At 48.5% G+C, this 14099-nt stretch overlaps 1 protein-coding gene across 5 annotated transcripts in view; it reads left to right on the top strand.

Annotated features, from left to right (window-relative positions):
* Window positions 1-9813, top strand: part of Tmco3 (transmembrane and coiled-coil domains 3) — a 37141-nt gene extending 27328 nt beyond the window's left edge. For all 5 annotated transcript variants that reach the window (XM_032918455.1, XM_032918451.1, XM_032918454.1 and 2 more), the window contains 4 exons: window positions 2805-2955; window positions 7191-7270; window positions 8041-8190; window positions 9105-9813. In XM_032918455.1, the coding sequence (XP_032774346.1) occupies window positions 2805-2955; window positions 7191-7270; window positions 8041-8190; window positions 9105-9218 (495 nt within the window). In that variant the 3' untranslated portion in view covers window positions 9219-9813. The remainder of the gene's footprint in view (window positions 1-2804; window positions 2956-7190; window positions 7271-8040; window positions 8191-9104) is intronic.
* Window positions 9814-14099: the final 4286 nt, after the last annotated feature.

Here is a 14099-nt window from a genome sequence, read left to right as displayed (position 1 = left end):
TATATGAGGAGGTATATGGAAGGTATATGAGGAGGTATATGAGGAAGTAAATGAGGAGATATATGAGGAGGTATATGGAAGGAGGAGGTATATGAGGAGGTATATGAGGAAGTATATGAGGTATGTGAGGAGGTATATGAGGAGGTATATGAGGAGGTATATGAGGAAATATATGAGGAGGTATATGAGGAGGTATATGAGGAGGTATATGGGATATATGAGGAGGTATATGAGGAGGTATATGGGGTATATGAGGAGGTATATGAGGAGGTATATGGGAGGTATATGAGGAGGTATATGGAAGGTATATGAGGAGGTATGTGAGGAGGTATATGAGAAGGGGGCAGGGAGGAGGAAATGATGTACTATCGTAAAGAATAAAAGAAATAACAAAACAAACCAGATTTGTGTTAGAAAGCAGGCTTCCGTGAGAGCGTGGGGGAAGGCCCCAAGACACCGTAAACAGTGCAGTGGCAGCAGTGGTGTCACTGCACACTTGACTGTATTGTTCAGCAGCTGTGCGTTCACTCAGAAACTCATACGTTCATAGTACTGTGGACTATAATAGCCAAGTCCAGTCCAGCCGTCCTCCAGGGGGAGTGGGGAGGGGCTGGGGAGACAGTTCAGCAAGGGAGTGGGAAGAGGGCATGGTACACCGGGGCTAGGCTTCAGCTGTTGAGTTTGCATCCCTGGCTAAGGTGTGAGAAGTACCTGTGACCCATGAGCTAAGGTGCTGTGGGGCAGACACAGAAGCGTCCCTGAGGCTGTCTGCCATGCAGCCTGCCTGAATAGGTAAGCTTCAACTTCAGTGACACGCCGTATGAGCAAAGATAAAATAAAAACATAAAATAGAGAGGGAGTGTGATTGAACAAGGCACCTGATGCTACCCTCTGGCCCCCACCTGTGCACACGTGTGCACATAAACGTATGCACACTAAGTAAGTAAAAATGGTGGCATACCATACCAGGCCATCCGCCCTACAGTGAGACCTTCCAGTCACACCAAGCTGAGGCGTTTCTCCAGGGAGTCATGCAGAGCATAAGAGCTGACCCTTAAAGGCTGTGTGTATGAGAGGGTCCGTTTGTGTAGTACTTACAGAGGAGCAGTCTCAGAGCCTGAGGAAGGAGGCGAGTGCCAAGGGCTAGGGAAGGCTGGCGGGTAGCCTCGCCCAGCCAGGGTGAGACTGCAGGATGCTCAGAATGCTGCCCTGCAGGACCTGGGTGCTCCTCTTCAAACTGTCTGTCTTGACTGCTAGGTTTCAGGGTGTGTGTTTGCTTCTCTGTTTCTTTCTTTGTTGTTGGTGTTGGTTGGTTGGTTGAGTTTGGTTTTTCAAGACAGGGTTTCTCTGTGTAGTCCCGGCTGCCCTTTACCTCGCTCTGTAGACCAGGCTGGCCTCCAACTCATTGCTCTTCCTGTCTCTGCCTCCCAAGTGCTGAGATATAAGGGTGTGCACCACTGTGCCCAGCCTCAAGGTCTCAGGTATTTTACAAGTAAATTAAGAAATTATTTCTTTATGTCTAGTATTATTTTTGTAACCTTGGGGGAAACACAAAACTTGCTTCTGCTCACAACGACTGTAACCCTTTCAAAAAATGTTAGTTAAAAATTTCCCCTGCCTTATCCATTATTCCAGAGTATTCTCTTTTCGAAAGTAACGTCCAGCAAAGCGAGTGTTTTCTTCATGGTTCGCACGCACCGCGTCCTGTGTAGATGTTGGCTGCTCTGGAGTCATGACGTTGCTCTGTGTCATCTTCTGCAAATATCATTGCTCCTCTTCCTTATTTAGATCTACAGTCCACCTGGGCTATGAGTTCAGTCTCTGTGAGAGGTGGGGGTTCATGTCTCACATGTACTCCTGAGTGCCACATGTATAAAGGAATCTTCACCCACTGCTGCATAGTATAACCTTGTCAGAATCCAAGTGGCTGTGCTGTGTATTTATATGTATGTGTGCTTGGATTCATTCTGGTACCTATTGTGTGAGGTATTTGTGCACATGTGCACTTTTGTAAATACATGTGGATAATGTGTGTGTATATATATGTATTTGCTATATATGTGTGTGTGTGCATATAGTGGGTTAGCGAGTGCATGTATGCTAATGCATACATGTGGGTTGCTCGTGCATGGTAAAGTTAGGCTGCTATTTTGACTTGCTAGTGCTTTGACTCTTACTCCATGCCCGTTCTCACACTGTTTTGAAGCTAGATACCCAGGAGTATTCCGGCCGGGTCTTGATCTCTGTTTAACAGAGTGGGAGTTAACAGAACTGGTCCGTGATGACCATCCTTCTGTCTGACGTGGCTCACGTGTTTGCTTCTCCTCCCCCTGGATCTTCAGGGAGCGCTCTCTGGTTCCTTGTCAGTGTGGTTGCCTGTGGTGGTTGTCCGTCTTCTCTGTGAGGTGCGAGGTCAGTGAGAGGATAGCATCGGTGCTAGAGCATGAGCGGCTCTTCCCTGATACAGATAAAGAGAACACATTACAAATATTCAAAGTAAAGATTGGAAGTTATCCTCACTTAAAACATCACAGTTGTCTATGTGAGTGACTTGGAAATATTAAATCTTCTCTCTTAAGTGTGGCTGACTCAACCAATGTTAGTCTCTGGGGTGTGCTCCTTCTGGCCCCTCCTGGGGCTCCACAGGAACCTGTGTCTCTGGGGTGGTCCTCAGGTAGTAGCTGTTCTCGATGCCCACCCAAGGTTCTTCTGCCGGGTCGAGGGGCGTCTGTCTGTGAGCACTTGCTGACAGTAAGTGTCTGACTGGGCAGTACCAGGTATGAAGCTGACTCCCTCCTCCTCAGGTCACGGAGCTGCTGGACGTCTCAATGGAGCTTGGCTGCTTCCTGGCTGGAGCGTTGGTCTCTTCCCAAGGCCACATAGTCACCGAGGAGATCATGGGTTACATCGAGCCTATCCGTGACTTCCTGGCCATCATCTTCTTCGCATCCATAGGTACTGCCCGCCGTGCCGGGGTCTCTCGATGAACATGTGAGATCTGTCTGTTATGTCTGTGTAAATATGCTTTCCTAGAGTCTGAAGCAAAGACTTATTTTAAAAGAGGAAAAATGGGAGGAGAGAAAAAGGACAAGAGTGATGCAGTTGCTTGTCAGCTTTCTTCAGTGCGGAGGTGAGAATGTACGTGGCCATTTAAAGTGACCTTCAGGGCCCCGAGCTTCATTGGCAGATGCCAGTGCTGGGGCTCCCGTGGATGCTGCGTCACTGAGGAATGGAGCCGGTTATATCCTGGACACCGGGGCAGCAGACAGGAGAGGACGCCCTAAAGCACCCTGGCATCCCCCTCTCTATTGTTGGGTGCTCCTGTGCCTTGCTGCAGTGGGCGGATCGAGGGCAGTCCCTGGGAGGTGTGGAAACTGAAGGCCAGTCCTTAAGATTTACACAGAAATACAAAGGGCTCTGCATAGCTCTGTCCATCTTGAAGGAGGGGTACACACTGGGGAGGCCCAAGGACTGAAGTGAGACTATTTTACCAGTTGCCTTAGTGTTCTAGGTAGATTTGCGGCACAAGACATCAGCCAAGTGCATGATGACTCACATAGAACATGGCCCACATCTTACCTCTCTTCTGCACTCCGGCTTCACCCTGTGGTACCCACTGAGCATGTGGACAGCTTGCTAGTCCCAACTCCCTGGCCTTCTGTTCCCACGTGATGGTCCATCCCTATTCATCTGACCCATTTCCACATCCCCCAGATCACCTGGCGAGCGCGCTTACCCACCGTATCTTGTCATCCGGGTCACTGAGTATCCATATGTTTGTTTGTTTGAGACGGGCTCTCTTTGTATAGCCCCAGCTGTCCTGGAACTCAGTATGAAGACCAGACTGGCCTCAAACTCACAGAGACCCTGCCTGCCCCTGCCTCTGCCTCTGCCTCCCGAGTGCTAGGAGTCAAGGTGTATGCTACCACACTGAGCAACTGTCTGAATTTTGGAGTGGCTTTTGCAGTTTGTTTTTTTATGGTTTGCTTTGTTTTTCATTATGCGCATGTGTCTGTGTGGGTTCTGCACACAGTGCAGATGCTCTTGACACAGAGATGTCCTGGAACTGGAGTTGGCCATAAGCCACCCAGTGTAGGTGCTGGTGACCAAACCCAGGTCCTCTGCAAGAGCTGTGCATGCTCTTAATTGCTGACCATCTCTCCTGCCCCAGAACAGGCTGTAAGCCCAGAGCTCTGCCAGTGTGTTAGTTGAACAGAAACACCTGCTTCACGATCCTCGAGTCAGGTTAACAAGTCCACGAGTGTTTGCTTCGGTTCTTATGCTCAGTTCACTCACAGAATCCAAGTTTATTTCCGAAGGAGCTCTCATGCAGCACGCCATTCCACCCCTGGTCACTGGGTCTTTCTGTTCAGGGCTCTGGCCATATAAATGGTGTCCACTCCATCAGACAGCACTCCAGCCGTGAGGTAAGTGAGGCAGACACCTGGTGTAGGAACGTTAGCAAGTCCAAGGACAGCTGCTAGACAGACACAGTAGCCATCCCAGGACGTTAACCAGCAAGTGCATGTCTGCAAAGAGATCACACTTGCAGGGCACGAGGGACAAGGAACAGTTTATGATCAATGGAGACAGAGGAGAGGCTTGTGGTGTTGAGGGAAGACACTGAGGCCGATGGGGAGGGTCAGAGCTGTTGTTGAGGCCGGAGGTTTTGTGACTCAGATTATGTGGGCAGTGAGTATGGTGTAGATGTAGCACCAGATTTTGTGGCCAGCGACAAGGGTTGGTCCACGTGTCCCAACCTAGTCTGTCATCTGCTTTATAAATGAAGTTTTTACTAGGACACAGCCACACTCACCCTTTTCTGTTATAGGAATGGCTACTTTGATGCTGATATTAGCTTGGGATGTTATAAGGCACCAGCCCAGGTCCCTCAAACAATAGATATTTCTCTCACGCAGTTTCTATAATTAAAACAATGTTCTTGGCTCCCTCTTACTAGACACAGTCCTGTCAGCTGGGGCTCACCCTGTATCACCACACCTTGGTCACCTGCAGACTCCAGATGGCCCCCTCTCAAGAAAGTTTCAGCCTGAAACAGAAAGTTTATAGGGCATAGACAAGACTGTAGCAAGCTACAGTGACAGAGCTGGATCAAGGCCCTGTGGTGTTGCCCATGTGTCTAGAGAGGAGGAGCTGCGACCCGCACTTCTACCATCCCCATTTGGTCTATGAGTGATGCAACCGCTTAGTCTGGGGTTCCACTCTCCTGGGAAAGGAGGATTCTGACAGATTAGGACAACTCTGTGGGGCGGGGTCTGGCAGCTATCTTTATACATCTATGGGATCGGCCTTGGGAGCATCTTACAGACCTCACATCTGTGGCCTGGGCATCGGTATAAAGACCATAAGGCCGACCGTGTACTTCACTCGGCGTATTTTATCAGCCTGCCTCTCAAACCCATACTTACAGACGAGGAAGCAAGTACACTGAGACCAGGTGACTGCCAGGCCAGCGTCAGAGCCCGTAGAGTTACCTCACACTGTCTGGGCACTCGAAGCCTGCCCACGAGCGGAAACGACAGCAGCCATACAACTGGCAACTTGCTCACCCTCCTGTCACCGATGCTTGTGGCAAAGTTGTTGATATGCATGTTTCCTTAGTGGGATCTGTTTCTCAGATGTTCCTTCACGTGCATCTGGGTGAGAAAAAGTCTGTCCACAGAGCAGAAGGGCTCTGGGTCAGGGACTGGACGGAGTTCTCAGCCATAGCGCAGGTGCCGGAACTCCCTCTGTGGATGGGCTAACAGATGGCCATCCCAGGAGAGCCATCATGCCTATAGTGGAAGCACAGGATCTCCCAGGAGAGCCTGGGCATGGGAGAAACGAGAGCAATGTCCAGCACATGGCGTTCCATGGGGGAGATACGAGTCAATGGGTGGTCACCCGCAGCTCAGCTGGACCCCCTGTCTTTTGGGAAAAACAGATCTTCCTGAATGGCTTGCAGGCAGGAATCTAGGAAGACAGATTAGGTGCCCAATACCTAGGTTGTACCTGTCCCCTTCTGGGCTCAACCTGGGGAATCCCCACAAGCCGTGGTTGTTGTTGGATGGCATGAACATCACTGGACCACATACTGCTCCTGAACTTAGTCATGCCTGTGTGGATGGGCTAGGACACCCAAAACATCTAAACTACAACCTCACCAAGAACGGCTGCATGGGCCGGTGGTACAGGTTTCGAGTGTCCAGGGCTGTGCAGCCTATAGGACTTGTAGCCAGCTGGCAAATGAGGCTCCAGAGGTTTGTCATGGTCTTAGGGGATGTGAGGGACATTCAGGAATGTGGTGAGAAGGAGGTAGGGTTCGCTGAAGTCTGAGGCAGCTGTCTGATCTCTTATCTCTAGCACAAGCTCTGAGGACCGGTCCCCGAGAGGGAAGCTGTGCCACATGGAGCCAAGAGTAGAGAGAGAACTCAAAGGGGCCAGACATACAGCTAGAGAGGCTGGAGGGCCAGGTGGACACACAGCAGAGTCTAAAGCACTTTGGGGAGGCATCTCCATGTCTCAGGAAAGAAGAAGCCGTTAGGAGAGAAAGGGAGAAGCCTTACATTTGTGACTAGGGGTAAAGCAGAGCCGTGGTCTGCAAGAGCTGAGGCTGCTACAAGGAAATCGAGTGGTTGACTCGGGGCAGAACCCCTGATTGGGGAAGGCAACCCCCGGGCTCCAGTGTTTTCTTGAGAAGAGGACAAAGCTCTGAGTGGCAGAGATGCTCTCACCTGCAGCTCGTTCCTCTCTGCAGGAATGGGGGACAGTGAGAAGCACCTAAAGCAAGGTGCACCCCACTGTTTCTTCCTTGTGTGAGCCAAGCAAGAGATGACAAAGACTGTAGATGTGGACACACAAGCTGTGAGTGTCCTGATCCAAGGTCTACAAGGAGTGCTGGATCCTACGCTTCTTGGAGACTCTGCTGCATCCTCTGCAGACATGGCCTGATGAAGGAGGGCTGACATGGCCTGATGGAGGAGGGCTGACATGGCCTGATGGAAGAGGGCTGGCGTGGCCTGATGGAGGAGGGCTGGTGTCTCCCTCTTTCCCTGGAAGCACTCAGAAGGGCTTGGGTTTTAGTTTAATCCTCTACAAGAATGGGTTTGATTAGAATGATAGAGCTGTAGATTTACAGCTGAGAACTACCTGTACCCTGTCCTGAGGTGTCCTGTCTCTGTCTCCCACAGGGCTTCATGTGTTCCCCACCTTTGTGATCTACGAGCTGACCGTGCTGGTATTCCTCACCCTGTCCGTGGTCATCATGAAGGTAGGAGACTCTCCCCTAGAGCTGGCAGCTGAAATCTCACACGTATTACACAGGAGAACACTTCCCATCAGTCCTCACTTCCAGCCAGCAGCTGCATAAATCCCAATGACACTTGTGTCTCCAAGTGCTGCTATGTGGAGACACCACTGATCCATACCCTGGCAGACCCAAGGGGGCAGGTCTGGGCCAGTGGTTAGGCTGTTAGGATGATGCGTTGTTTGGGAACTGAGGTGTTGGTAGGGGACCATCGTTCTGGACCTGCAGGCTTGTTTAAGGAGCAGCGCAAGCCTCCTTCCCGATGGTGGTGTATGTCAGCACACAAGAAATCCAGTGGACATTTGCAAACGTCCATCCTCATGGCCACACATTACTGTGTTACCAGTGCCTGGGTCACAGTTTAGTACCACATGGTGAGTCGCCAGTGCTGAGCTGCCTGCCCGGCCCTGGCTGCTCACTGGAGAGCACCCCGTGTACACTGAGTGCTTATGATTTAATGCTGTCCATTCAACTTGCTGGGGGAAGTCTTATTTTCCGTCAGTGAATCCAAGCCTTTTATGTTGCCTTCTTGTTCCAGATGAATTTAATAGTTTATCTGTTTATCTTGCACCTTCTCGGTGGGTATCTGATGTACCACTGTGTGCACCTTCCCACTCGGCTTGTGACTAGAAGCTGTGGTAGCCATTGGTGTTTTCCATCTCGGGTTTCGTATCATGAGAGCGATTTTGTCCGGCCTCTGGCCCTGAAGAGTGATGGATAAACTATTTTTACAGTTTGTGTTGGCCGTGCTGGTCTTGTCTCTCATCCTGCCAAGGAGCAGCCAGTACATCAAGTGGATTGTGTCCGCCGGACTGGCACAAGTCAGCGAGTTCTCCTTTGTCCTGGGGAGCCGAGCACGGAGGGCAGGCATCATCTCAAGAGAGGTGAGAGTCTATAATCCGACCGAAGCCAGAGCCCTGTGAGGCACGGAGTGCTTCAGTGCAAGCATTTCTGACAGAGAGTGAACACCCACGCCCACCCCCGACGGCCTCCACTCCTGACTTGGGAGTTAGGCGCACCAGGCAGCAGGGGCAGCAGCTTGTGCCCAGTGAGCACTAAGCTGGTCTGGAAGGAAGGCAGTGGGAGTCATGGGAGCTGGGCCTGGCTGCTTCCTTCGCATATAAAATGTTGAACTCCTTAGTCGGAGGTAACTACTTAATCCTGCTGTCATCTCTTATATTCGATCTCAGTCCGAAGGCCAAGAAGCCGTATCATTCTCTTTACAGTAATTGTAATTAACAGGCTGATCTGTGCTGTGATGGGCTGTTATCTAGACCCTACAATAGAGGCCTGTGGAGCATCTGCAGTTCCAAGGCTGTCTCTTTGTGCATGGGGGTGGGGAAGCAGCAGTGTCAGGGACACCGTAGGAGCGTGGTGGAGGTTTTCTAGTGAATGAATGAGGCATTACTGAACCGGATGCAGAGCTGAATCATAGGGAAAGAATGGGTCCAGTCTGAGTCCCTGTGACTGACGTGTGGGGCCCTGTAGGGTTCACCTTCAGGCCAGCAATGAAACCAGGCTGCTACCCTGGAACTTACCAGAACTTACCACAGCCTTCCATCAGAGGTCGAATCCCAGTTCTTCCCACAGTAAATGTCCCCCGCGTGAGGTGGTATTCCGCTCTCTTTAAAGATGGATATGCTTCTGGTTGACAGTGTACCTCCCAACACTCAGTGGGACCACACTCTCAACATGTGCTCCTCTGGAAATGCGGGTCTTCCCGATGTTCAGTGGGACGTGTAGGCTGTACACGTTACCTCCCGGAGCTCTAGTGACTGTGCCCGTTTGCCTGTCGCAGGTGTACCTCCTCATCCTGAGTGTGACCACACTTAGCCTCTTACTTGCCCCAGTGCTGTGGAAAGCAGCCATTACCAAGTGTGTGCCGAGACCAGAGAGACGCTCAAGCCTCTGACAGCACCCGACGACGACCGACTGTGCGCGGGGATCCTTCCCGGGTTGTGGTCCTGAGATGGCCGCCGCTCCCTCTCTCCACTGGCATCCCACGGGAGACAGAGCAACACTCGTAAAGGGGCAGTGTCCTCACGCCTGCTTGCATTTTCAAAGACTTTCCTGTCATGTTTAAGAATTTTCCAAAGTATTTGCAGTTAATTGATTATGTACAGAGTTTAACACTGCATTTTACAATCACCGGAACTGTTTGCCTGGATGTGCCTTTTTTAATGAGGATTAACTGCCACTTGTTAATTTATCAGCTCATGAGTTTTTGGCAAAGAAGAAAACTTAGAAAGCCGTTTTATTTATTGTACAATTACAATCTGCTGGTCAAATATTTGTCATTAAACATAAAAGCAATATGAGATTTTAGTTTTATTTTTGAGCTTGGAAACTTACTTTTGATCTTTAAAACTTCAATGTCTCCTTGCCTCTTGTAACTATTTTAAATAAAACATTTTCATGTTGATTTTTATTAGTTTTACTTTTAAGATTATTGATTTTGAGTCACAAGAATATGCATTCTGCAATAAAGACCATTTATGTTCAGGGTATAATTATTTGAAACTTCCTGAGAATCTCATTTTTTTAAAAAAAGATTTACTTATTTTTATGTGGTTCTTTGCCTGCATGTATGTATGTGTGGGGTACCAGACCCCCTGGAGTTACAGTTATCAACTGTCATGTGGGTGCTGGGGACTGAACCTAGGTGCTCCGAAAGAGCAGCCTGACTCCTGACCCACGCCAGCTCGCCAGCCTCTGAGACTCTCATTTCTTAAGTTAGGTTTTTGGGTTGAACTAATTGCACAAAGTCTAGCCAATGTTTTTTTTTAATTTTAGATTTACTTATGTGTATGAATATTTGCTGTATGTATGTATTTATGTATGTATGATGTATGTATGATACATGTGTGTATGATGTATGTGTGTTTATGTATGATGTATGTGTGTATGTGTATATGTATGTATGATGTGTATATGTGTGTATGATGTATGTATGTGTATATGTATGTATGATGTATGTATGTGTGTATGATGTATGTATGTGATGTATGTATGTATGTATGATGTATGATGGATATATGTGTGTATATGTATGTATGATGTGTGTATATGTATGTATGATGTATGTGTGTATGTATGTATGTATGTATGTATGTATGTATATATGTATGGCATCTCCTGTGTTCCTGGTGTCTGAGGAAGTGAGAAGAAGGGGGTTGGATGCCTTGGAACCAGAGTTACGTGTGATTGTGAGGCGCTGTGTGAGTGCTGGGAACCAAACCCTGTTCCTCTCCAGAGCAGTGAGTACCCTAACTGCTGAGCCGTCCTCCCTCCAGCCCCAGCCAATGTTTTTACAAGGATCACTCATATGTCATCATACAGTTCTTAAAGCCCAGATGGATGCATTTAAGGATGTTGAGGTTCTGGCTTGGAATTTAGCTGGTACATTTTATGATCAGCTAAATGAAGACCTGACCCTTGCCAGGGCTTCCCTGAGGGGTGTGGGCAAGCTCTCCGGGGTGCTGTAGCTGGAGGGAACTGGAATTTACTCAGTTTTAGGTACTGAGAAGCACAAGGTCAAAGGGAAGGCTCTGTGCTCCCACCTCTGGGATGGTGCCCTGGGACTGCACGCTGCTAGGGGATTTCAAGTAGTGAGGAGTGGCAGACAGCCTACTCCCAGAGCTTGTTTATAATTAATGCGATTAACCCACCCATGTGGGCGGGTTCTCCCTGATGGAAACATTCCTGAGCCCACCCTCCTGACACTGTTGTGTTGGATATTAAGCGTGTAGCATCTGAATCTAGAAACATTCATACGTAGTAGGTGTTTTATTTCTCAGTTGCATACATTTTCTATTTTTGTTGACAGTTACAGTTACATGTATATACTGTGTATAACATTGCTGTTACTTTAAACAAGAATTTCTCTGTAAATACCGGTTCTCAGAGCAGGACAAATTGTCCGTTATACTCTGAGGTAGAGGGACAGAGTATAGGATGTGATTATGCATTATGTGTCCATACATGGATTACAGTCGTGTAAATTAAGCCATTGAAGTCAGTTGAAATAGACCGTGATGTTGCTCTCCTAAGTGGTGTCCGATAGCTGATTCCATCGCCCTTCCCTCGTGCTTGGGATACGCCAAAAGAGCAAGATGTCCTGGCACTGCTGCTGGCCGGAAGTGGCTACAATGTTTTTGTGACACCTGAATGGGGCAAAGATTGCTTGGAGAGACTGACTGCGAAGGGAGAGTGACAGTGATCCTGGACAGAGAACTCAAGGGTGTCGGCTTCGCTGCCTTCCAAGAGCTTGCCCATCAGCTACAGGGTACCGATGCCTCAGAGCACAATGTGTGCGTGGAGTTTTTGCTGAGGTAAAATGCAGTTGCAGGAGTAGAGGGAGATGCATCCAAGATGCTGTTTCCCAGAAAATGAGGTGGCAGGAAGACTGGGAAGGATATCTGGTTTTTCTGGCTTTCACCAGCCCACATCAGCCGCACACAGTCTGCATGCTACACACTGGTCACAGCAGGGATGAACGGGTTCAGAGTCGGGGACCTCTTCCTGTCATGCACTTCGGCAGGTCTGGAGTAGCTGAGGGGATAGAATCGACACACAGGCTAACTAACGTTCTTGAAGTTGGTTCTAGAAAAGCCAAGGCTCTTGGAGTACCTGGAGACCCCATTAAGAAGATGAAGAGGGGGCTGGAGAGACGGCTCAGTGGTTAAGAGCAGTGACTGCTCTTCCAGAGGTCCTGAGTTCAATTCTCAGCAACCACATGGTGGCTCACAACCATCTGTAAAGGGATCCGATGCCCTCTTCTGGTGTGTCTGAAGACAACTGCAGTGTACTCATACACATTAAGTAAAATAAAATAATTTAAAAAAAGAAGAAGATGAAGAGGAAGAGAGATGTGTTCAAGGCCTGGGTGGAGTGGAGATGACTTCAGAATGGGATGTAGGGAAGGAAGATGGCTAGAGTTACATTCCTATCATGTCCTTGGGGACTGATGATGACAACACCCCTCACAAAGGACCTCATGTTTTTTGCAGGGGAAGGGAGGATAGATGGAGCTGCAACTAACACCTCTAGGTAGAGTGGAGACAGTGCCCAGATCAGGAGGATCCTGGCCTGGAAGGAAGATGCTGAAATAAAACACAAGACAGGGATGTCTCCTACCTAGCTGGACTGGGCCAGTCCCTGTTGTAGGGCGGTAGTAAGGATACTGCTTTACACAGGAAGAAGTCAAGGAGTCTTAGACCATTCATTAGAGGGGATTTACTGTGTGATGATGTCACAGAGAAGCAGGCCAGTAGGTACAGATTATGTCAGCTGAACATAGATAGCATCTGATATTAAACTTTCCTATTCCTATTCCTATTCTTTTTCCCAAAAAGTTTATTCTTGAAAGGTAGATTATAGGCGCTTTACAGAGGTATTTTTATTTTATTTTATTGATTGCTGAGGCAGTGCTTCTCTATGTTACAGCCCCAGCTGTCCTGGATCTCACTTTGTAGACCAGACTGGTGAGATGGCTCAGTGGTTAAGAGCACTGGCTGCTCTTCCGGAGGTTCTGAGTTCAATTCCCAGCAACCACATGGTGGCTCACAACCATCTGTAATGGAATTTGATGCCCTCTCTGCTGTGTCTGAAGACAGTGACAGTGTACTCATATATAAATATGTCTTTTAAAAAAATGTAGATAATAGGCATTTACAGAGGTATTTGATTGATTGATTGATTGATTGATTGATTGATTGATTGATTGATTTTGAGACAGAGCTTCTCTATGTAACAGCCCTGGCTGTCCTGGATCTCACTTTGTAGACCAGACTGGTTTCAGAGATCCTCCTGCCTTTGCCTGTTTTTTTTTTGTTTGTTTGTTTGTTTTTGTTTTCCCCGGAGCTGAGGACTGAACCCAGGGCCTTGCGCTTGCTAGGCAAGCGCTCTACCACTGAGCTAAATCCCCAACCCCTCTGCCTTTGCCTTTTAAGCGTTGGAATTAAAGGCATGCATTACCCTGCCCAGCTAATATTTTGTAATGATTTGCTTTGCTTTTTTTTTTTTTTTATTAATGTGCATTGGTGATTTGCCTGCATGTATTTCTCTGTGAGGGTGCCAGGTTCCCTGGAACTTGACTTACAAACAGTCGTTAGCCACCATGTGAGTACTGGAAATTGAACCCAGGTCCTCTGGAAAAGTAGCCAGGGTACATTGCAGACTTAAGAGGTCAAAGACCTAGAAGGAAACTTGCCCAGACCGTGGTGAACTGACTGAAAGTGGAGGCTGCCTGGAAGGGGTGGGGCTTCTAGACTGGCAGGTGATGGAGCCTGCTCTGGCCTTGCAGCTCTGCTCTTCCTCAGCAGGTGCTCGCCAGCATCATGAAGAAGCAGCCTTGCTACAGTCCTGTCAGACTGCCAGTTCTCACCTTTCTTGTTTCCAAAAAGTGCACAGGTCAGCCCTGTGGAAGCTGGGCTGGATTTCCAGATTTCCAGATACTTCTGGATAGCTACCCCCGCCCCCACCCCATCATACAGAGGAACAAGTTGATCTGGGAATTCACCTAAGACTAGTTCCCTGTTCTTTCTACTCTTCACACCTCTCATGATACCAAGACGAGTGCCAAGTTAGTGCATAACGCTTTCTTAATGTTTTTGTATGCAATTTTCCTGCAGTGGTTTGTATCTGTGAGAACATACACAAGTGACCTTGACTTTGCTGCCCTCTGTAGGTGCCAAGCCGAACAGAGATTTCTATTTTCAACTTTTCAGCTATGCGCTTGACCCAATTATCAGGTCTGAAATACCTTCATGTTACCTAATTAGGATACAATGTA

This window comes from Rattus rattus, chromosome 13 (genome assembly GCF_011064425.1).
Source record: "Rattus rattus isolate New Zealand chromosome 13, Rrattus_CSIRO_v1, whole genome shotgun sequence".
In the NCBI taxonomy this organism is placed as follows: Eukaryota; Metazoa; Chordata; class Mammalia; order Rodentia; family Muridae; genus Rattus; species Rattus rattus.
Note: the sequence above shows the minus strand (reverse complement) of the source record. Positions and strands in the feature narration are given on the sequence as shown.